The 23,195-nt window shown below is 37.0% G+C and overlaps 1 protein-coding gene across 6 annotated transcripts in view; it reads left to right on the top strand.

Moving 5' to 3' along the window:
- WASHC4 (WASH complex subunit 4) overlaps positions 1 to 23,195 on the top strand; it is a 54,341-nt gene that overhangs the window by 10,614 nt on the left and 20,532 nt on the right. For all 6 annotated transcript variants that reach the window (XM_033059085.2, XM_033059086.2, XM_033059083.2 and 3 more), the window contains exons 8-30: positions 837 to 879; positions 1,385 to 1,488; positions 2,164 to 2,284; positions 3,754 to 3,877; positions 3,978 to 4,105; positions 4,690 to 4,850; positions 7,066 to 7,192; positions 8,520 to 8,645; positions 9,875 to 9,982; positions 11,249 to 11,395; positions 11,502 to 11,581; positions 12,422 to 12,527; positions 13,257 to 13,373; positions 15,309 to 15,477; positions 15,613 to 15,767; positions 17,286 to 17,360; positions 18,164 to 18,268; positions 19,716 to 19,850; positions 20,566 to 20,674; positions 21,358 to 21,424; positions 22,146 to 22,232; positions 22,734 to 22,881; positions 23,041 to 23,137. In XM_033059085.2, the coding sequence (XP_032914976.1) occupies positions 837 to 879; positions 1,385 to 1,488; positions 2,164 to 2,284; positions 3,754 to 3,877; positions 3,978 to 4,105; positions 4,690 to 4,850; positions 7,066 to 7,192; positions 8,520 to 8,645; positions 9,875 to 9,982; positions 11,249 to 11,395; positions 11,502 to 11,581; positions 12,422 to 12,527; positions 13,257 to 13,373; positions 15,309 to 15,477; positions 15,613 to 15,767; positions 17,286 to 17,360; positions 18,164 to 18,268; positions 19,716 to 19,850; positions 20,566 to 20,674; positions 21,358 to 21,424; positions 22,146 to 22,232; positions 22,734 to 22,881; positions 23,041 to 23,137 (2,639 nt within the window). The remainder of the gene's footprint in view (positions 1 to 836; positions 880 to 1,384; positions 1,489 to 2,163; positions 2,285 to 3,753; positions 3,878 to 3,977; positions 4,106 to 4,689; positions 4,851 to 7,065; positions 7,193 to 8,519; positions 8,646 to 9,874; positions 9,983 to 11,248; positions 11,396 to 11,501; positions 11,582 to 12,421; positions 12,528 to 13,256; positions 13,374 to 15,308; positions 15,478 to 15,612; positions 15,768 to 17,285; positions 17,361 to 18,163; positions 18,269 to 19,715; positions 19,851 to 20,565; positions 20,675 to 21,357; positions 21,425 to 22,145; positions 22,233 to 22,733; positions 22,882 to 23,040; positions 23,138 to 23,195) is intronic.

The following is a 23,195-nucleotide window of genomic DNA, read 5'->3' as shown; positions in this document are numbered from 1 at the left end:
TCGTAAATGGTTATGGAAGTGGTTTTGTTTTATTTTCAGAAAAAATAGTGCTTGTATATAATGACATGCAAAGATGTTATTGTTTGTCATTTTTAGTCCTTGTTTGAGAAATTGCTAATTTTTAATCCTTGCTCTGTTTGAGAGGCTCCTCCTGTTGCTTGATACTTAACTTAAAAATCAGCTCACTTCTACGGTATATTTTGATAATGTAAATCTTGACATATATTCTTCATGGAACAGCCATAGTTTTAACACCTGACATTTAGCTTAGTAAGGACTGATTTAGCTCCTTTGAAAACTGTGAGGAAGGTTTAGCTCTGAATAGGATTGTTTGAGTTAGCTTTGCATATCTCTGCAGGACTCTCAATTGTTTCTCCATCCCCTAATAGCACAGCGTCATTCTTGTCAGTTTTATTTGTTGCTTTTATTTTTGGCTTTTACCCCAGCACAAGGCAGACTTCCTATGTGGTGCTTTATGTGTAGCTTGGACATGGCTCGATTACATATAAAGTGATTTTATTCTCTGAGTGTGTCAAAGCTATTTGCATAACTGAATTGGGAATTGCTGACACACGTGTGCACTGAATACACTGGGTGGTTTCAACCAGTCATATGCTGTATCTTTAAAAATGAAGTATTAAATTTGATCAGAGCATACAGATTTCATGTAGCATGTACTTTAAATCAGGTTTTGATGTTCTTTTGTTTCCTGAAGTTACTATTTTAATGAAGAGAAACGTATCCCCAGAAACAGAGAACACATCATGATACAGAAGTGATAAATGTGCTCTGTTCTATGGATTAAAAAGGCCTTAAAATTTTTATTTTATTTACAGGAATGCACCTAAAATTATAGAGACATCTGGAGTTCATTTTCAGGTGGGAATGATTTAGAAATCTTTTGCTTATGTTAATATATATAGGTCTTGATGATTAATCCTGAGAAAAACAGTATGAAAGTGACTTTTGAGTACAGATCTCAATTTAAAGGTTTTATTTTATTAATCAACTTTTTATGGCCTTTATATGGGAAGGCTTGGTGTCTCCATGTATGTCATATTCTAAATTTATTAGCAACAAAGTGTTTGTATGCTCCTTTATTACAATGTGTGGCTCTGCATATAGACAATTTAAAAAACTGTTTCTTCTGTGTCAAGGCAGATCAAGGAATTTAGTTTGTGTGCAGACACTCCTTTAATATTTCTTATGTCCCTACAAGTAAAATCTTTAAGCTGCCAAACCACAAATTTTCCTGTTTACCTGTAGCTGATAATCTTGTTGGCTGAAAATATATTGAAAGGAACTGAAATTTTATGTGCCACATATGACTGCAGTAAACTTTGTAATAACTACAGTCCTCTCTTTTTTTTTCCTTCACTAACAGGCAATGTATGAGCATCTAGGAGAGTTGCTCACAATCTTGATCACTCTGGATGAGATAATTGACAATCATGCCACACTGAAAGATCACTGGACCATGTACAAGAGGTGTGTCTCTGATGTGAAAAATACTCCCACTACCTAAAAGATAAAAGCATATGCATATGCACATGAACATATGGATATGTTCCAAGAAAGTCAGTGTGGGAACGTGGATTTTGGTAATCTCTCCAGAAATTTCGATGAAGAACAGGGCTAAGCTCCCACAGTGTCCTAAGGGCACCAGTAAATATTTTGTGTGAGTATGAATGTTGCATTTTCAGTGCAGGGTAAGCATCTTGGTAAACAATGTAATAATTGGTGAGGTTTAAAGAGTATTTAGTAAAAAATTTAGATGTGTAAAGAGCTGAGCTAACACTATCCCTGTCCATATTGATCGTGGGAATGGGCGTTCACCTTTAAGAAGGCATGGTGCCTTAAGTAAAAGATGAAGAGTGAACAATTATAAAGATAACTGAATTAGTGGAATATTAACTCAGTCCTTGAAAACCCAAATAAATGGAAGTTACTCAAATGCAAATTCTTTATACAGGCCTAGTGTATTTTTGTGGGTTGTTTGTTTTTGTTGTTTTTTGTTTGTGTGGTTTTTTTTTTACTTTTGGGGTTGCTGCTAAGGGCAAGGGGGGAATCAAAATCTCGTATCAAAATAGGGCAGGATTTCATAAAACTTTGACTATGTTTTAAGTGTGCTGTATGTGTGTGTTCCACACCTACCTCTTACAGGCTACTAAAATCTGTCCATCACAACCCTTCTAAGTTTGGGATTCAAGAAGATAAACTAAAGCCATTTGAAAAACTGCTGTTAAAACTGGAATGCCAGTTACTTGATGGAATGATATTTCAGGTAATGAACTTAATATTTCCCAGTATGATAGAGGAAGCTTACAGGAAAGCAACACTCTCCTCAGAATGACTGGTTTGTTTGTTTGTGTTTTGTTTTTATTCTGGTTACAGTGATGTGTGAATTTGGCTCTTGCATCTGTGCCTGGGAGAAAAAAGGCTCTGTTGTAAGATCCTTTCTTGCTCTTCTTATGTACTTGAACTGTGCCAAGCTTTGAATGGTAGCAGTAAATGCTGGCTGTTTTGCTGAGCTAGAGAAACACAGACAGCTTGGCATTAGTACTGTGTATTATCAGAATTTTGCTTTTGCCCACATAATAGGGAGCAGGTTTACATAGCATAGGTCTTTATTTTAGCTGCAAATTAATTAGTTTCCTCAGTAATCTTTAGAATATGTTGAGTGTGACCTGTCATTCCTTGCATACGAGACAGGTTGCTGTCATTAGAGACCACAGTGGTGGGGCACACTCCTGAAACATGCAGGGGCACAGATGGATGAGAAGATTTATTACATTTTCAGTACAGTTAAATTAAATGTGTTCATACAAGAAGCCGTCTCTTTAGAAAAGCGCATATTGCACACATTGAAATGGCATGTTGTGGCATAGTGGGCAGAGGATAATGTTGTTGAACCTGGTCAAAGCAGGGTCAGTTGCTCAGATCTTGCCATAATGTCTTAAATGGCATTAAGGAAAAAGGGCTTGTTCTGTAAAAGCCTTCAAAAGGGAAATTGTAGGTAAATAATTAAGCACAGTTTGGCTTATTCTTTCAAGGGACATTGCTACCAGCTATCCATTTTTCATGTTATATTTCCTTAATGCTGTATAAGTACAAAGACTTCATTATAGGTTTGACACATCAATAGGCTTTGGCTGGAATTCATTCAGAAAGTTTCCCCTCCTGTCCTGCAAATGCCTCTTCCCAACAAAAATTCATTAAAAATATTAGATGCAGTTCTAATAAATACTTTTTGAATCTCTTTGGAACCTATTAAATGTATTAAATATATCTCTATTTTTTCACTCATGTGGGGTTTTGGGAGCTTTTTTAAACTGCCAGAAGTAATGTGTGATTTTATGCTGCAAGGTCATGAGCCACACCCTACAAGTGATTTTTGTGTTAATCTTGCTTAAAGGACAGTTAGTAACATATTATAATGTGATAATACAAATGTGCATCTAGTCTCTTAGCACTAACTCACCAAATAGTTTCTTTAAAAATGTTCCTTAAAGGAAATAGAAAAATAAATACAATGGGGGTTTGAATGTCAAGTGTTTTAATATTTTCTGGTTTTATACTTTAAAATGTAAACATAGTTAAGAATCTGTATGTTGTAGAAGATTAAGGCTTATTTTAGGTTAGTCTTAAATCAGTTTGCTCTTCCAGTATTCTCTTGAAAACTTGCACTCTTTCGAGGTCCGAAACACATAGCATTATCTTGATATATTGATATTTTTCCTCCTTTTTACTCAGGCCTGTATAGAGCAACAATTTGATTCGTTAAATGGTGGAGTGTCAGTGTCAAAGAACAGCACATTTGCTGAAGAATTTGCTCATACTCTTCGTACAGCTTTCGCAAACGTCGAAGCCAAACTTGGTAATGCAAGCTCATGCTTTTCCTGCCAGCTTCACTGTTTCCAAAATTGTTCATATTGTTTGTGGGGAAGTAAAATTCACAAAGGTGTTTTTTTTTTCAGGTGAACCTTCAGAAATTGACCAGAGAGATAAATACGTGGGCATCTGTGGCCTCTTTGTACTGCATTTTCAGATTTTTCGGACTGTAGACAAGAAATTTTATAAGTCATTGTTGGATGTCTGTAAAAAGGTGAATGCTTTTATTCTTTTGTCTTTCAGTAATGAAGTAGATCATTTCCTGAGTTAGCACAGACTTGGGAAAAGAAAGAGCACAAGTCTGAAAACAGAGTTAAGAATTTTCTACTTTTTGTAATTCCCCCCACCATTTTCTTCTAAAGATGGTCTAAAATTTGTGCACTCACATAGCAGCAAGGCAAAATAAATTTACCATTTCTCTTAAAATATTTTTTTTCTGAAGGTTAACAGGGCATTGATAAAAAACTGTTTGAGTTTGAATGCTCTGGTGCTGAATAAATGCTATGGGTTTTTGACCATGGCTATAAACATTTGTTTTGGAAGATCTCTAAGTGCAAAGTTGATTGGGACATTTTCATATTGGATGGCATGAAAAAAATGACTGAATTCTCTAATATTGTTTAGAATCACTGAGGGTGGTTGTAATTTTGGCATGATGTCCTTAGTGAACATCTAGGGAAACTTTTAACATCAATGTTAAACTTTGTAGAAAACAGTTACACAGAAATAAACTGAACTGTGTTAATTGTGTTTATTGCTACTTGGTATTATTTCCCCCTCCTTTTTTTTTGTTCCCAGGTTCCAGCCATTACATTAACAGCTAACATTATCTGGTTTGCTGACAACTTTTTGATTCAGAAGGTTCCAGCTGCTGCCAAACTACTGGACAAGAAAAGTATTCATACAGTTAAAACACAAAGGGAGAATTTTCTACAGCAGAGGGCACAGTCACTTACCAAGTATGCTTCCTAAATACTGCCTCATGATGCTATTTGGCAAATAGTTTTTAAGCACGTGGGCTTTTTCATTCAGTGTAGTAGCATGTGTGGTGTGTGGTGTCTCTCAGTGGTGTTAGTCACTTGTTCCACTTCACTGCAGCAGAGTGTGTGTGTGTTAGTGTTGCTGCAAAAATGTTGGTCAAAATTAAGCTGCTTTTCCTGTCACGCTTTCAGGAAAATATATATTATTACTCCAAAATAACAATGTTCCTGGCAGTTTTTAATATTTGTTTCAGTTACTTCTGTTTCCATATTTTCAAATTCCCTTTTGTTTTTTTAAAGTAGTGTCTAGTAACCTGGGCTGCTTTGTTTTCTATTAGGGCTCTCTGCTTTCTATGTGTTTATGGAGGTAAGTCGCTAGTAGGCTTATAGTGGAGCTTTCATCTGCTTGGTGATGATACTTTCTTTGCAAGCATTTCTTTCTTTGTGACTGTTTTTATTGCTTGTTTAATGATCTTTGAAATTCTCTGTGTTTGGAGAAAGCCCTTCTTGTTTTGTGTTCTACATGTATGTGCAGCTCACTTCTTTCTCTTCTAAAATACACCTAAAGATGAGATGGAATATTTTTAGCTCTTAGACTTAAGAACAAGTGTCCTGCATAGGAAGAAAACAGGGCTAAGTTTTACATGTTTCAGAACAGAACAAGAAAGTGGAAACTAGGGTCTGTGGAATGGTGGTAAAAACTTAGATTTTGCACGTTGTCTTCCAATCCGATAAGTAAGCTGGCAGAACTGGGGAGGTGGGAAGAGGAAAAAGCAGCTCTGTGCCTGATTCCGTGACAGATTATTTTCAATTCTACCCTGTTTCTTTTTCAATCCACTTTTTCCTGGCCCTGATTCTTTCCTGGGCTTTAATTCCTAGGTAGGACATAACTGCACTGCTGCTTTGCTTCTGGTCTTGGGCAGTGGTACAAGTCTTAAGATTAAGAAAAAGTTCAGAAGAACATCTTAGTATTTGCATACATTTAATAAAAACATAGATTAATTTAACTTGGAGAAGGCCTGAAAGGTCATTGTAACTCAGCAGTGCCAAGTTCACCCCTAAACCATGTCCCCCCAAGGCCCACATCTCCACATCTTTTAAATACCTCCTGCAGTGGTGATCCAACCCCTTCCCTGGATAGCCTGTTCCAGTACTTGACAGCCCATTTGGGGAAGAAATATTCCTGATATTCAAGCTAAACCTCCTCTTATGCTACTTGAGGCTGTTTTCTCTTGGCCTGTCATTTGGGAGAAGGGATCAGACCCTACCTCACTAAAATTTCCTTTCAGGGAGTTGCAGAGACCTGTGAGGTCTCCCTGGGCCTCCTTTTCTCCAGGGTGAACACCCTCAGCTCCCTTGCAAGCCTTATGCTCTTTTCCCAGCTTTGTTGCCCTACTTTGTACACACAGTTTTGAAGATATTGTAACAAAATCCAGATTTTGCATCTGCTGATTTGAATTGTACAAACTTTTTCTTGCTTGTTTACAAATCCTTGCACTGCCTTGGTTAATTGGACATATGAGGACTAAATATGAGGACTCTTTTAAAAAGTGTAATTTTTGGTGACAGGATCAATGGCCTAAATACTTTCCTGCTACAATTGTTGGAAGAAGTTGTGTTACAGTGTCACAGTTCTCTATGTAATTCTGCTTAACCATTTAATTACAACTAGTGTAATTCAAACAGATAAACTTCTGTAGCATTGTGTTACTTAAGAGCAGTCCAGTCTGGCATTGATGTAATGACAAGTTATATTTGTTTGTGTGTGTGTGTGTGTAAGCAACAGAAATTCTAACCAGGATGAAAAAAGTAGCACCAGTGTTGGACTTTTCTGTCTGGTGTTTAAAAGCATTTTCTAAGAGCTTTATATAGCCTTTTAAATTAAGGAAGTGTAGCATATTCAATATGTATGTAGTATATAAGAGGGTCATGTGTTCTGTTGAAAAGTAGATGATTTTTGACTCATTGTACTGATATAATTAGCAGACTAGCTAGTCCTAACTAGTCTAACCTGTAGAGAATTAAAATGTAAATGAGTATAGGGTTCTGCTACTTTTGGGAAGGTGAGTTATTATTTTGGGGACTGAAAGTTTAAAATATTTCCCTTGCAAGATTTAAAGTTTTGGAAAGAAATAAGAAAATCTTCATAATCTTCTTACGTGAAGTGAGCAATATTCTCTTTATCTTTCCCCAGAGATATGCAGTCATATTATGTTTTTGTGAGCTCGTGGATGACAAAAATGGAATCTATCTTGTCCAAGGAGCAACGCACAGCAAAGTTTTCTGAAGACCTTTCTAACCGCTGCAATGTCTTCATCCAGGTGTGTAGTCTTTTAGTGTGGTGATGCAGCAAACTGATGTTTTGGTGCAAGTTGTTGAACATTAAAAGAAGTTACAGGAGTTCTGTGATCATTAGTGTGTTATTTCACAGTTTTGAAATTCTTCTAAAGCTTTTAATGCCCAGTACTCATCCAAGAAAATCTGTAAATGGTCTTTTGATAAAGAATGTGGGGAAAGGGAATCTAAAGGTTCGGTGACTAGAATTCTGGATTTTTCTCTTGACACAGGAAATCAAGGAAGTTTTATTTTCTCTGTGGTAAAGGCTTTGGGTTTCTTTCCTTTTGAGTCATGAGGTACTTACAGAGTAACTGAACCAGTATCTATTTAGTTTTATTTAGGACAGTGCATACTCCCAAATATAGGTTTTGTGTTGTTTCATTGTACTTTGCCTAGTGATGATACTTTGCAAAAATCTTACTATGTTCTGAGACAGCTGGTTTTCTTTTGGGCTACTAACAGCATGTAGTCTTAATGTAAGATGCATCTTATTTCTGAATTTATTTTTGCTGGTTTTTGTAAGTATTAGCTACCTGACAGAAATTTGATGAGAATAGGTGTGTGAAAGAAGCATGATTCTGAATGTTCTTTAGCCAAAAATAGGCATGTTCTAGGATCTGTGGTTTTTACATTTGAATTAGTTGCAGTGGACTTAAAAATTTACTCCATACTGAATTGAGTTTCCTACACCACTTGCTGTCTTTTCCTAGTCTATTTTTCTTTTTTTAAAATTGTTACTACTTTTTCTTTAAGTAAGTTTTATAATTGTTTGTCATGCTGTATATAATCAATATTGTATTGATTTAGCATATATTGATTTAGAAATGATTGGTATCTTTATTGTGGGGTGGACATCTGTATTTAGAAAGTGTAAAACTGTGTGAATACTGACAGTGTATTTGTATATGTACAGAATCTGGAAGATTTAGATTGTTTTTGTGATGGGATGCTTCCTGGGGAGATGGGAATTGTTTGATGGGTTGGTTTACAATAGACTGAAATTATTAGACCTTTGAGGCTCTGTGATTATTTAACTCACGAACCTGTGTTTAATTGCAATGGCTTTAGAAGAGGTTAATCAGATGATCAAATCAGTCATAGGCAGTTTCATAGTGTCTGCTAATAAAAGGGTCTCATTCAGCTTTGGGATTCCTGGCTTACTTCGTGTAGTGGAGTGGTAGGCTGTCTGTTGGGCAGGGGCAAAGGTTAGCTGTCTTGTCATGTATGGAACAAAAGAGAGCACTAATTTTATTGACATGTGGAAATATTGATTATTCATTTTTCTTCCCCTTGTATTCATCTTATTTTTAGGGTTTTCTTTATGCCTACAGTCTTAGCACCACCATTAAAACTACAATGAATCTTTACATGACAATGCAAAAACCTATGACTAAAACCTCAGTAAAAGCCTTGTGCAGACTCGTGGAACTTCTGAAGGTAGGTCACTGGATGAAAATTATTTATTTCATGCAAGAATTATAGAGAACATTGACCAGACATCCCATAGTTTAAAAAAAACAACCATGATATGAAGTGCTTTTGCATGCATGGCTTCTTGTTTGAGAGTGGTTTGGTTAGAGAAGACTTGGAAGGCTAGGATTGGGTTTGTTTTAGGGTTTTTTTCGTAACTTCTAGCTGGCTTCCTTAGTTGATGTCATGGAATGGTTGAGGTTGGAGGGGATCTCTGGAGATCATTGGTCCAGCCTATCCCTGCTCAAGCAGAGACACCTAGAGCCAGTTGTCCAGAGCTGTGTCCAGATGACTTTTGCATATATCCAAGGGTGGAGACTCCACAACCTTCCTGGGTAACCAGGCTCGTAGTAAGAAGGTGTTTCCTGATGTTCAGAGGGAAACCCCTGTGTTTCTGTTTGTGCTCATTGCCCCATCTTCTGTCCCTGGGCTCCTCTGACAAGAGCCTGGCTCCATCTTCTTTACACTCCCCCTCCAAGTATTTATGCACAGTGATAAGATTCCCCTCCAAGCCTTTTCTTCTCTGGCTGAACAGCTTCAGCTCTCCCAGCCTTTGCTCACATGAGAGATGCTCCAGTCTGTGAATTATCTTCATGGCCCTTGGCTGGACTCTCTCCATGTCTCTCTTGTGCTGAGGAGCCCAGAACTGGACCCAGGACTCCAGATGTGCCCTTTCCAGTGCTGAATAGGGGGAAGGGTCATCTCCTTTGAGCTACCAACAAAGTGTTGTCCAGAGGAGCCAAAGCTGCCATTGGGCTTCTTTGGGACAAAGGCACATTGCTGCCTTGCACTCAGTCAGGACTCCCCAGGTCCTTTCCTTCTAAGCTGCTTTCTGGTTGGGTGATTCCTGGTATATACATGTGTATGGGAGATTGTTCCTCCCCAGATGCGGCACTTCACATTTCTCTGGGTATTTTTTCCAAAAGGACGATAGGCTTTTTTAGGATAACTTCAAAAAGCCAAGATGAACAAAACTGGAAAAACTCAAACCAAAAAACAAAGCTTAGATCAGTCCTGAAACTTTTCAGTGCTCCTGAATAGATTGATTTTCTTGGTTTCTAAGAGTTAATTGTAACTGCTACTAACAACATTTTACAAAATGGAAAGAGACTGTATTTGCAGCATGGGTGAGTCACACAGCATAAAGCCAGATTCTAAAGGCAGCAGTTTTTAATGTGTTTTGGGATTGACTGCAGGCAATAGAACATATGTTTTACCGAAGAAGCATGGTTGTGGCCGACTCTGTGACACACATCACTCAGCATCTGCAGTATCAGGCTCTTCACTCTATCTCTGTGGCCAAGGTATGTAATCCAGTTTCTAGTAATTAATCTCCCTATTTTGAGGTATTTAAAAAAGTATTAAGTTTAAATTAAAGTATTTTTCATATTTTTTCCAAAATTGGTAGTGTAATGCTGTATCATAATCCAGAGATATATAAGCTTTTCAGTAATTCCAAGCTTTTTCCTAGAAAACTGTACAGCATAGATGGTTACCTGGGTTTTGACCAAAAGTGGTTCCTCTCTTCCTCTAAACTGCTGCATCTCTTGTCATCTTCTTTTTCTGTTCTCTTTAGATTTTATTTCTAGTGAATTTTCAAAAACTGACCTTTGCTTACCTCTTTTCTGATGCACACTCATAAAGCAATCTGTTGCAGGTCTAAGCAAACAGGCTGTTATTTAAATCTTTGTCTTCTTGGCAGAATAGCAGTAGATTATAGCTTAGAGGAGCCTACTGTGGGCATAAATTCTCTGTTTCACTGGGGAATAAAATGGCTTCTTTGGCTTGTCAAGCCTTGGATCTCAGAATTCAGGACAAAGGGGAAAACAAGACCTTAGTATGCCTGTTCTGATGTATTACTGATTGGTTTTGTTCTTTAGTCACATTCAGTAGCAGAGTTACAAAGGATTTATGCTACTATTACTGGTGCAGCTGTTAAATTTCCTTTTTACTTGGCTGTAATCTCCATTTATGTATCTGGTATCTCTATATTTTCTAGGGCAAGCAAAAAAAATAGTTGTACTTATTAAAAAAAATATACATATATATATATATATGTAGCAGGAGTAGCATGAACTGAAGGGGTACCAAACTTCGAAATCACTAAGAAAAATTGTGTATCTTCAAACACTTCACGTCTCTATGTCTCTGTCTCTATGTCTCTAATAAACTTTTCAAGTTATATATGTAATGAATAAAAATGAATATAAGTAAGCTAAAACTTTTGTATTGAAGGATATTGAAAAGAAGACTTGTGCAAACGGTTCTTGATATTTTGACTACTTATCAGAAAATATGTCAAATGGCAAATGTGGGTAAATAGAAGGATCCACTATTATGACAACCTATGTTCATGTTGGTTGGACATATTCCAGGACTATAGACAGGTGATATCACTGAACTAGCAGAGTAAGTGAATCTGGATTCAGTTAACTCTGTTTGCAAAACAACTTGTTTGCAGAAATACTCAATTTATGACAAGTCCACCAGCTTTGGGAAGAAGTAGTAAGCTATTGCCTTTGGGCTTAGGTAACTTTTTCTCTGAATTTCTGTGTCTTTTTGTCATCAAGAAAAGGGTAATTTCTGATAAAAAGTACAGTGAACAGCGCCTGGATGTCCTCTCTGCTTTGGTGTTGGCTGAGAACACCCTCAATGGGCCAAGTACAAGACAGAGGAGACTGATTGTTTCCCTTGCACTGAGTGTGGGAACACAGATGGTAAGTGCCATGATTGTTCCAACCCTTTGTTTGTTTGGTGGAGTGTCTTATGAAAAAATATCTGCTTGTGATCTCGTGTTTATTTTTTTTTTCTTAATTTCTCCAGAAAACATTTAAAGATGAAGAGCTTATTCCCCTTCAGTTAGTTCTGAAAAAACTGGACTTGATCAGTGAACTTACAGAGAGGTGAGCAGTGACAGCAGTCTATAGAAGGCAGTACAGTGCCTCAGGCGAGGTGGATCCTTCACTGTGTGAATGGCAAAATCTGGTTCTCTGCATGTGATTTTTGCATGTTTTATAGACCAGGAATGAACAGAAAGAATTCCAGAGTTAAGCCAGAAGCTCACTTGTCTTTGGGCAAGTCATATTTCACCTGACTGTTGCTTGTTTAGAAATTCTGTCACTTTCTTGAATTACTTGGTTTTATGATAAGCTGAGGTGTTCCCCTTAACCCAACCCCAACATTTCTGAGTTAGTACCACTCTTTTGGGAGATGTTTACTGCTGCTGTAATTTCAGTGCACACTCAGGTTACATCATGCTGGCCATTTGTAAGCCAGGTGAATATCTGGGTTCCATGCAGTTTTTAGGAGAGAGACAAACACCTTTAGTGGTTGACTCATAAGATACAATGTCTGCATTTATCTAGGATTTTATCAGGAGAGGCCTGTTTCTCCTTTGGCTTACAGCAGAAATTTAGAATATATGTTTGATCTCTAGGCCACTAATTTGCATGTAGTAAGAAAACAGTTATTTAAGACTTTGCTGTAATGTAAGATTTAAGTCTTTGGGAGACTGAGTAAACCTTTTTCTCTAAAGCAAGTACCTTTTATTTATAAATAAACTAGTGGGAAAAAAAAGAAAAAGTTCTTTAATAAAGAACTTTCTTGTGAAGGTCAGTGCATCTGGAACATTAAAGTAATGATGTAAAATCTGGGCTTGAAATGCACTTTAGCTTAAACACTCACTGTGTTATAAAAATGGTTTCTTCCAAAATCCGTGTCTAACAATTAATCTTTTATTCCAGAGTTCGAGCACAATGCGACTGTTGTTTCTTATACTGGCATCGAGCCGTCTTTCCAATCTATTTAGATGATGTCTATGAAAATGCAGTGGATTCTGCTAGACTACATGTAAGTAACGTTACAATTTACTAACTGTTGTGACAGATTCAGATGAAGAGATGATAAACACTAGGCTGGAGCTCCTAAAGGAAAAGCTCAAAAAGCAAATCCCTGACTACTACTGAGTCAGACATTTCTTCTCATTCTGGAGGATATAAAAGCAATCTTTGTTCTAAATCTATCTATTAGATTTCATTAAAAAATCTCAGGTTGCTATTGTTAACTCTGTGTCTGTCTGTCTCTTTGTTCCTCTCTTCATTCTAATTTCAAATGAACACCTGCTAGACTTGAACATTAAAAGCCTTTGTTCATCTTTGTGGTTACATATTTCTAAAGCAGATATCACAGTGTTCAGTGATTCTGTGTTGGATAGTTGTCCTGTAACTTTTTCCACCCCTAATTTAGTCTCCCCTTGTTGAAGTACTGTGTATTTGCTGCAGATGTGAATCATGCTTTGGCATGATAATCCTGATAAAAATCAAACATCTATTCCAGGTTTGTACAGTACTGAAATGAATAAAGTGCAAGTAATTTCTGATTGAATAGCTAATAATTAGGATCTTCCTGTCAGTAGCAAATAATACCTCAGATTGAGCACAGGGCACTTCAGTAGGGTTTATGAAGTCCATTTTTAATAAAAATGGGAAGACTAGTGATTCTTATTTTTGTTAGCTTTGAACACTATTTGAGGTGCTGGTGACATATCTGTCTGTTAATAATATATATCTTTTTAATAAGTATATGTTTAGTGCACTACGGGACTGTGTACCTGCTATGATGCATGCAAGACACTTGGAATCTTATGAGGTGCTTCTGGAATGCTATGACAAAGAAATCATGGAAGTGCTCAATGAGGTAATTTGTTGTGTTGGGAATTAAACACACCACTGTGCTTGAAATATCTTTACCTCAGATTAGCATCTATTGTAGCAAAGCTGATATGAACTGTAAAAATAGCACAGAAAACTTCAGTGTGAAGTACAGTAATTTCACGATTATGAGCCGCACCATTTTGACTAAAATTTTGGTCCGAACCCAAAGTGCGGCTTATAATCAGGTGCGGCTTATATATGGACAAAGAATGAAAAGTTGCTGTTTTAGTTTGGAGGACAGGTGTCTGCTGAGAAAGGCAGGAACTTCTCTTTGAAATGGAGAATGTAAACCCCCCCCCCCAAAATGATTATAATTTTGAAATCAAGGGGCTTTCAGGCAAAGATATGGGAATTAGGAATAACAGTTCTTTTCTAGGGAAATTAAAATAGAAATACAGTACTACAAAGAAACAAACTCCAAACCCTGACAAAGTCAGAGTACAACCTGACACCCTGTCAGGCAGGGTGTTGGTAGCGGTTCCATTAATTGGTGGCTGCATCCTCCTGCATTGACAGATGTGATTCAGTTGGAGCAGTGCTCCTGCAGAAGGTGCAGTTTCCCTCCGGAGGTCCAGTGGTGATGTGGAGAAATCTGGTTTTCCTCTGGAGTCCAGTGGAGAAAGGGGTTCCCTTAGTGTCCCAAAACCTCTGTTTTTGTCTTGGTAAGAAATGTTGGGCTCTTCCCCCTGGCTGGAACAACTTCCAGTGGGATGCAGTAATTTTATCAGTCACACAGTGGGACTCAATGGGCCATTAGCAGAAAATGACTCACTGGAGGAAGGATGGGGTGTGAAAAGATAAAGAACAATGCCCTGCCTGGTTTCAGTGGATGACCCATTAGCAGAATATCTGCTGTGGAGATAAGGATCACTGCCTCCACCCTCAACAGATGGTGATAGAATAGATACCTTTTATCACACTCTGTATTGTAACGTGCGGTTTATAATCAGGTGCGGCTTATATATGGACAAAGAATGAAAAGTTGCTGACACCCGGAAGTGCGGCTTATGCTCAGTGCGGCTTATAATCGTGAAATTACTGTACTTAAATAAATAAGAAAATGTTCAGATTTTGGTTATTTAAGACTTGTTTTTAATGGAATCTGTGCTGGATGGGAACATGAAAATCCTGCACTCCAAGTTATGTAAGTTAACAAAACCTCAGTTTCAAATTTGACTGTGCAGAGGAGTTCTTTTTGTCAGGTTAGCTCCTGTTTGGACGAATGCCTAAAATAAATGCTACTGTTCTTAGTGTGCATGCATGGCTTTTAGTAGCGAAAGGTCTGCAAATACAGATGGCCTCTTGACTAAATTGTTATCTAAAATTATGAAGGGGGTTTGGCAAAGAAAATGCAAATTTGGATTTCCTGAGTCTTAGTTTTTAACCTTTGAACTATGCTTTTTTATTTGACTAGTTCAAGACAAAGCATTATATATTATTCAGAAATCAGACCAAATTTTTTATTGCAAGACTCTTCTTCACTGAATTTGTTCTTACTATTTAGATAGATAGCCCTGAGCTTAGTTCTCCTTAAAATGAAAAGTAAGAATACTTGAGTGTAAGTTGTGTTAAACTCCTATGTGGAAGTTTTAGCCATGTAAAAAATGGCATTAGGTAAGTAAACCTTCGGATTTTCTGAGCTGAGTAGCTTTTTCTTGCTATTGTGTACTAGAACAAGAACACAGGAAATCAGTGTCTTTCTGATTCTCAAGTATTTATTCACATTGATTTGTGGCCCTACCAAAGCAAAGCTTTCTTCACTACTAGTCTTACATGTAACTGTGGAGAGAAATGTTGATTCTGCTAACAGAGCATTGTAAATAGACACCGAACATGACTTTTTTTTGTGGTTTGTTTTTTTGTGTGTTTGTTTGGGGTTTTGGTGGGTTTTCTCTTTTTTTAAAACTTTCTTGAGTAGCACTTGCTGGACAAATTGTGCAAAGAGATCGAAAAGGATCTGCGCTTATCAGTTCACACACACCTGAAGCTGGATGACAGAAACCCCTTCAGAGTTGGCATGAAGGACCTGGCTCACTTCTTCTTTCTGAACCCAATACGTTTTTTCAATCGGTTCATTGACATAAAAGGTGAGCAATTTTAAACTTGCTGGATTCTGTTATTTTCGTCTCATATACTTTGGCTTTGTGTATCGTTTCACTTCTTTCCACACTTTCCTAGCTAAATAGGTAGCGTTATTTTTTCATCATCCTTTTTGTTCACAGCTTATGTAACTCATTATTTGGACAAGACCTTCTACAACTTAACGACCGTGGCTCTTCATGACTGGGCCACCTACAGTGAGATGAGAAACCTGGCAACCCAGCGCTATGGTTTAAGTATGACTGAGGCTCACCTTCCCAGCCAGACTTTGGAGCAGGTACAGTGCCCACAGGACAGGAGTAGAATTTAAACCATTCCACTGTCATAAGGCTGAGTCACTGAAACTAAAGTATCCAAGAGCAGAAAACTGCTTGGAAAAAAAGACCCTTAATTTCTAGTTGAATTTCTGTTGAGGCAGGGTCTTTATCTCCCTTTGGAGATCACACTGATATCAGTTAATATAATGTTGGACTTGTATTGTTAATTTTTTTAAAATAATGAATTGAGTATGTAAAGTCACAGAATATTTTCTTGAAAATTCAGCAATTTGGCAAGCTAGTAACAACTGTTACTAGTCTGGAATGACCTTTGAGTAGTAGGTGTTTTTCCCTGGTTTATTGCTAGCTTTTTCAGCAGATTCTGCTTAGTGATCATCAAGAGAAACTGTTTCACAGGCTGGACATGGTGGACTTTGGGACACCTGTGAATTAGATTCGAGGAGAGTGACTTAGAGCCTCCTAAAAGCTACTAAACATGATGACATTCAGAATGAAGTTGTAATGTCATCAAGTTGATGGTGAAGATACTCACTGTTACAGGGTCTACAGATTGCATAGTTCTGAAGGCTTCCCTTCAAGAGTTTCAGTGTCTTGAATATTTTTGGCAGTTTGCTTAATTCCCTCATTTGGGTTAACACACTGGTGAAAGCTCTTAGAAATACACCCACTTTTTTTCTAATGTTCATGATGGCTGTGTCTTCCTAAGGTGAAAGAGGGCATAGAACTAATAACTTCTGCTGGTTTTTTGGCATAAAAGTAGATTAGTTTCTGTTTCCAGCTTTGGTTTCCTGTTGGCCATATTTGATCAGCATGTTGTTACAAAGAATTAAACAATTTCACAACATTGGTTTCATGACATTAATTCTAGTATGAGCTTTACTTCATAACAAAGACACCCCATACTTCATAACCCCCCCAGCCTCAAAAGCCTGATAAAATCCCTGGCATAACTGGGAATAAGTTATATAAATTAAATAGCATCACCTCTAGGCACGATGATAATTAAGGGACTCCTTAGGGGGAAAAGTCTAAACAGTTGTAAAATTTATTTTGTAAATAGCAAACCTCAATCTTTTATACAGGTTGGGTTAACAATATTGAAAATTAGCTAGTTGCTTATTTTTCTGTACACATCTATGTGTCTGTAAGAATCTCTAAGGCAAGATTCTGTATTTTAGAATCTGAAAACAGATAAATCTCAATTTTAAATTTTTTTATTGTTTAATTGTGCCTTGTGGAATAGGCTGGAGGATTCCTTACTTTAAGGGGAAACTGGGAAAAAACAGGCAAGAATGCAAATGCTAAAACATCGCCTGAGCTGCTTTTTTCTCTAAGCATTATACAGATACCAAACAAAAATTCTTAAGAGGTTCTTCATTTTGCAAAGAAAAACTCTGCTTTCTAAAATACCTTCAAGTAACTGCAGAAACAGTATTTCTGCACCTTAGCAGTTAGGCGTGTCAGTAGTTCTTGAGAAGTTTTGTCATAGTAATTCTTAATAAATGATACTGTTGCAGGGTCTGGATGTTTTGGAAATCATGAGAAATATTCATGTTTTTGTATCCCGCTACCTCTACAATCTGAATAATCAGGTAAGGTATATCCCACCCTCTTCCTGGCATTCGGCTCCAGTTTGAGGGGATTGCAAAGTGCAGGGTGGAGTACGTGGAAGAAAAGCCCAGGCTGAACATGCATAGTGAGAGGCTATCAAATAGTCTTGGTGCTCTAGAAAAACATCTTGGAGGATGCTCTGGCTTGGTCTTGGAGAATGTTGTGTAGCATATTTTGGATATGTTCTGCCAGTAGGATCACTGCATATCAATTTTCCAGTGAAGCTAGAAGGCAGCAAGACTGCTCTATAAGAACATACTAAGTATGTGATTTTTGACCTTGAAAAATATGTATCTGAAAATAAGTTATTGGAGAGATGAAGCAGTGAATGACATGGAGAACATGATCATGGAACAAACCTTTGGGGTTTGTCACAATGTGAGAATGAGGTGCTCACCATAGAAATGAGCGGCTTTCTGGAAGAAAAGAATACTTTTTTTCATAGCTTATACTACAGCAGTGAGTTCCACTATTGAATTATATGTGGAGTCAAAAGTGCAAGCAAGTGCCAAAAGAGTTTAGACTACTTAATGTAGGATATAATCTCAAATATGGGAGTCTTTAGTGCAATATGTGCCTTACAATTGTTGAATCACAGCTGTGTAGAAATTGGAAGAATTTACCAGATTAAGTTTGTTGTATCCATGCTGTATGTTCTTGGTTCTTTCCCTAATCACCAGTTATCAGCTGCTTTCAGAAATAGGATATAGGCTATTTAGATCAGTAATTTATCACAGAACTAGTTTTGGATAATTAACTTTATTTTTCTGTCCCTGCCTCCCAGATCTTCATTGAAAGAACAAGTAATAACAAACACTTGAACACCATCAATATCCGACACATTGCTAATTCAATTCGAACTCATGGAACAGGAATCATGAACACAACAGTGAGTATATCTTTTGCTACTGTTGGATTATTTGTTTGTGATTGTACACAAAGTGCTCCTCCTTGCATCTCCTAATAGTTTATTTGGTTATGCAGTTTTAATAATGCAGTAATAATATTCTGTGTAAATTAATAAAACAAATCAGTTCTTAGATGTGGCACAAATCAATATCACAATCTTTTGAGAGCATTATCACTTCCGTTTACATAAATGTTAAGCAAGAGATCTCAAACCATGTCAGAGGAGAGACAGAGGTTCTGGTTGGACTGTTCTGGACAGTATGCCCTGATTTCCTCCTTATTGACACTTAGGAGACATACTTTTGCTGCAGTTAAAGGAAATCTTGAAAAAATGCAATGTTAATTTTTTAAGTTCTTCTTGTAATTGTTATGCTTTAGAAATATCAGCTTTTCAATTTGCAAAATAAAGCTACAGACCTCAGATCACTTGTTGGATAAATGGATTCTTATTGCAAGGCTTTTAATGATGTCTGAGGTGTAGGTGGCAGTTTTAACCAGCCAGAGGTATTTGCCTCTTTGCAAGGTACATGCAAAGAGGTGCATTGTGTCTGCTACAGCAGGAATTTATCATTGGGATTCTCAAGTTTGGTAGAGTGATGAAGGTGTTTTCAGGTCAGTGCTTTCCAGTCGCTGCTTAACTTCCACCTTGTTGCAGTTTCCTTTTTTCTATTCTTCTGGCTGTATTAAAGAAAAAAAAGAAAAGGAACTTGCTGAAATATTGAACTCACACCCAAGTAATTATTTTAGAAGTGGAAATTACAAAAAAAAAGTTTTAATGATTTCTTCCATTTTTCTTCTGAGGATGGGAGTGTGGAGACTGTCTCAAAAAATACTGCTACTCACATTATTTTTTGGTGATGTAGATTTATTCACTTCTGATTGTGTTATTTTTGAAGACATGAGAAGTATTGAGATATGTGGGGAAGAAGTTTCTGCTCTGAGAAAGTATTTTTGAAAACTTTGAGGAAGTGAAAAAGTTGTGTCAGGAGGTTATGCACACTCTACAGACTGAGGAAGTTGATCATGTCTGCCAGTTTCAACTTTATGCTTGTATTGTTTCAAAAGGACACTTACAGGATATTCCATAAACTAATGGCTGTGTAGGGCAGGTGAGCAACTGAAATACTGGCCTTGTCCCTTGATCCCTCTGCCTTTCCTGGAAGAGATAAACTGATGGCTGTGTAGGGCAGGTGATCAACTGAAATACTGACCTTGTCCCTTGGTCCCTCTGCCATTCCTCGAAGAGAGTAGGCCTTTCAGGAGAATGTTTTTTCATTTTTCTTTATTCTTTTAAAACAGTGAAATTAAAGCAAGTTGAGAACTTACGTTAGAAGTTACTCGGGCATGTGGCAAAAACAGGGTTAGATGTCTCTGTTACTTTGCTAACTTTCTTGATTTGACTGTTTTTTTAACTTTTTGCCTTCTAGGTAAATTTCACTTACCAATTCCTGAGGAAAAAGTTTTACATTTTTAGCCAGTTCATGTATGATGAACATATCAAATCCAGACTTATCAAAGACATCAGATTCTTCAGGGAAGTCAAGGATCAAAATGATCACAAGGTATAGTAGTTTCTGAAGGCTCAAGAGTAATTTGCTAAAAGAAGTGTTACTTTCATGTGACTGAAAGTGCACCAAACCATAACACTCCTATTATTTAAATGTGTCTTCCCAGACACAGGGACAGCTTTTGTCCTGCAAAATGCAGTGTTACCAATGCTTGTATTCAGGAGAACTTTGTTTCATTCTGTCTGTTCTGTAAATATGGAGTTGGCTAAAATCATTCTGTCAGTGACTTAAGAATGATTTGATGGAATTGTTGTCTATTGGAGGTTCTAAACTTCTTGTTCATCTCATGTATAACAGTTTTCAGTTTTGAATAACAAACTTACTTGAGTGGAATCCAAAATGATGTGGTCATGTAGCACTCATTCCAGTGTGTCAGGATTTGGTAATGAGAGTCTGGTTTTCCATGCTAGAAAATTGTCTCAAAAATGTAAAATAGGCTGCTAGCTTCTTTGCATGTCAAGTGCTTGTGTGTTTTAGGAATACTTTATTTTTCATAGTAAAACTAGTTCACTTCTCAACTTGCATAAGTGACTTAGTAAAATGACTCTTGAGAACTAATACAGACAAGCAGGTATAAAATTTATAAAAAAATAAAACTGTAAATGTGGTGTAAAATTACATTACAAATAAAATTTTATTGATGTAATGAAAAGTTTTTTTTTCTAAGGGGAGATAGTTATTGCAAATAGTTTTAAATTTTTTTTTCTAGTATCCCTTTGAAAGAGCAGATAAATTCAACCGTGGCATCAGAAAACTTGGAATAACCCCGGATGGCCAGAGCTATCTTGACCAGTTCAGACAACTCATAAGTCAAATTGGTATGAAATGCTATCTAACATGTTATAAATGTTATTAAATGGTAGAGATCTTCATTGCCTAGTAACTGACCTTTTAGCTAAAGCTAGATTTAATTCCAGTCAGATGCAAAGTAGTTCACTCGTAGCCCATGCTAAGTACATGCTCTCATCTAATAGCACAGACATGGCCTTTCCATGTATTAATCTAAAATACAGTTATAGCTTGCACAGATTCCTGTTGCCTTTTCAGTTCTTTTCTGTGTTATGGAACTGACTTTTAGCCATGTTGAGTGTATTTCCTAGTAAAAACCTATTAGTGCTAAGTTAATGTATATAAAAAATTTGCCATATATCTAGCTGAAGTATCCTTGAGTGTCACAATGTGACAATGATGTTTTCAGCCACTGATGCTGTAAATGTGCAGAACTGATCTGAACTTAAATTGTTTAATGTGTCTAGTGGAAAGAGTTTGTACGAAAGCGAATGAAACCTTGCTTGATGATGTGTTCTTGTTTTATTTCTCTGTGCAGACTTTTGATGGTAGAGTTCAGTCTAACTTTTATAATTTGGCTTTCAGAGCAAAGTTCTGTGCCGGAACTACATGGTAACTTTAACTTACCTTGTGGAGCCTATAGGAGCTGTAAAAAGTGTGTGTATATTTAAGTAACTATAAATTGTTTCCTTGTTTCTTCTTGTTTTTAAAGGCAACGCTATGGGCTATGTACGAATGATAAGATCTGGTGGACTTCACTGCTGCAGTAGTGCCATTAGGTATTTCCACAAATATTTCATTTTTCTCTTTGCTCCTTCTCTTCCCCTTGCTCTCTATTCTTGCTGATATTCCCTATGCCCTTGCCTGTTCCCCATAAATTTTGAAAAACTCCATTTATATGCTTTCATTGAAATGGAATTATTGTAGACAGTGCTGGGATTCAGCACTGTACAATCATGGACATAAATCACTAAAAATAAAACAAATTCTATGGAAAAACATGGCAAAAGAGTTAATATAATGTACACATTAGTAAGACATTAGTCCATAAGCCAGCAATTTGTGATGTTAAATAATTTCAAGGGTGCATTAAGGAAAAATAATACAAACCTTGAGGAACTTGAAAAACACATTCTTTTTGTACTTTCTTCTGTATAGATTTTGTCTATGTTTATCAAAGGACATTAAAATATAGAAACTTATACATAATAAGAAATAGTTGGTTTTCTTATAAATAATATTAAACTTAGAGTTACCAAGAGTATCAAGTGTTGGAGAGGGGAGATGATAATCCAGTAAAAACAGAAGTACAAATAATGATGTGTATGTGTTTAGAAATGAAGTTAACAGTGCCTGGATGAGAATGTATGACAGATATGACATAATTTGAACTAAGTAGTTCAAACCCAGAAGATTAAATAAAGTAAATTATAAATTAGGATAAATACTTCAATGAACACAGACAGTTGAGCATAATCCTAACAAACAGTAAGTTTTCAGGTTCGTTCCTGATTTGGAAGATATTGTTAACTTTGAAGAGCTGGTGAAAGAAGAAGGACTCTCAGAAGAAACACAAAAAGCAGCAAGGTACACTAACATCATACTTTTGAGGTCTGGGGCAGCAGTGGGATGAGAGAATTGTCATTTTATGTTTATAAATGCAGCTATTAGTTACTTGTGTCTCTGTGTGTATTAAAAGTTCTGCTACCTTTATGCAAAAATATGTGTTTCAAAGCAAAGCAAATAGAAACAGTTGTTTTGCAAATGTGAAGTAGCATTGATAATAATAGACCTAGAACCTGATTTCGTGAAGAAATCCTTGTTTAAACACTTTCCTCACTGTGTGCCTGAGCTCTACTTTTAAAATTTTCAGGGTCTTAGATAAAAAAAATGCAAGTATTCTATTCATATACCTTTTTTGACACAAATCAAGAAACACTATTCAAATGGGCTGTAGAGGAAGGGTACTCTCTGAAATCCTGGATTGTGCATGTAGGCAAAGGGCAAAGAGGGGGTTGTTACCCCAAGAGGTGGGTAAGCAAATGGACTTTCAGCAGAACCAGGTAACTCCTTGCTCACCCCTTGCAGGCAGCTGGACTCTGTGCTCAGTGACCTGACCCGGAACTTTGCGGAAGGAACAGAGTACTTCAAGATGCTGGTGGATGTGTTTGCTCCCGAGTTCCGCAGCCCAAAGAACATGCATCTGCGGAACTTCTACATCATCGTTCCCCCCTTGGTGAGCGTGTGCACTGCGCCAGGCCTCACTTCAGAAGGGTCTTGTCAGATCGGGGTTGTGATTAAGTGTTTTGTATTAGACTGTGGTAGCATGCATGACAATGCCATGTGACATTTGTGAGTCTCACTGTGATTCCAAGACAGCCTTTCATTCTTTCAGACCCTCAATTTTGTAGAGCATTCAATCAGTTGCAAGGAGAAATTGAATAAGAAGAACAAAAGTGGAGCAGCTTTCACTGATGATGGGTTTGCCATGGGTAAGTTTCAGCACTCTCACTAGCCTTTGGGTAAGCCAACATAATGGACATTTGCAAG

This window comes from Catharus ustulatus, chromosome 4, assembly GCF_009819885.2.
Source record: "Catharus ustulatus isolate bCatUst1 chromosome 4, bCatUst1.pri.v2, whole genome shotgun sequence".
Classification (NCBI taxonomy): domain Eukaryota; kingdom Metazoa; phylum Chordata; class Aves; order Passeriformes; family Turdidae; genus Catharus; species Catharus ustulatus.
This window is presented reverse-complemented; position numbering and strand designations above follow the sequence as displayed.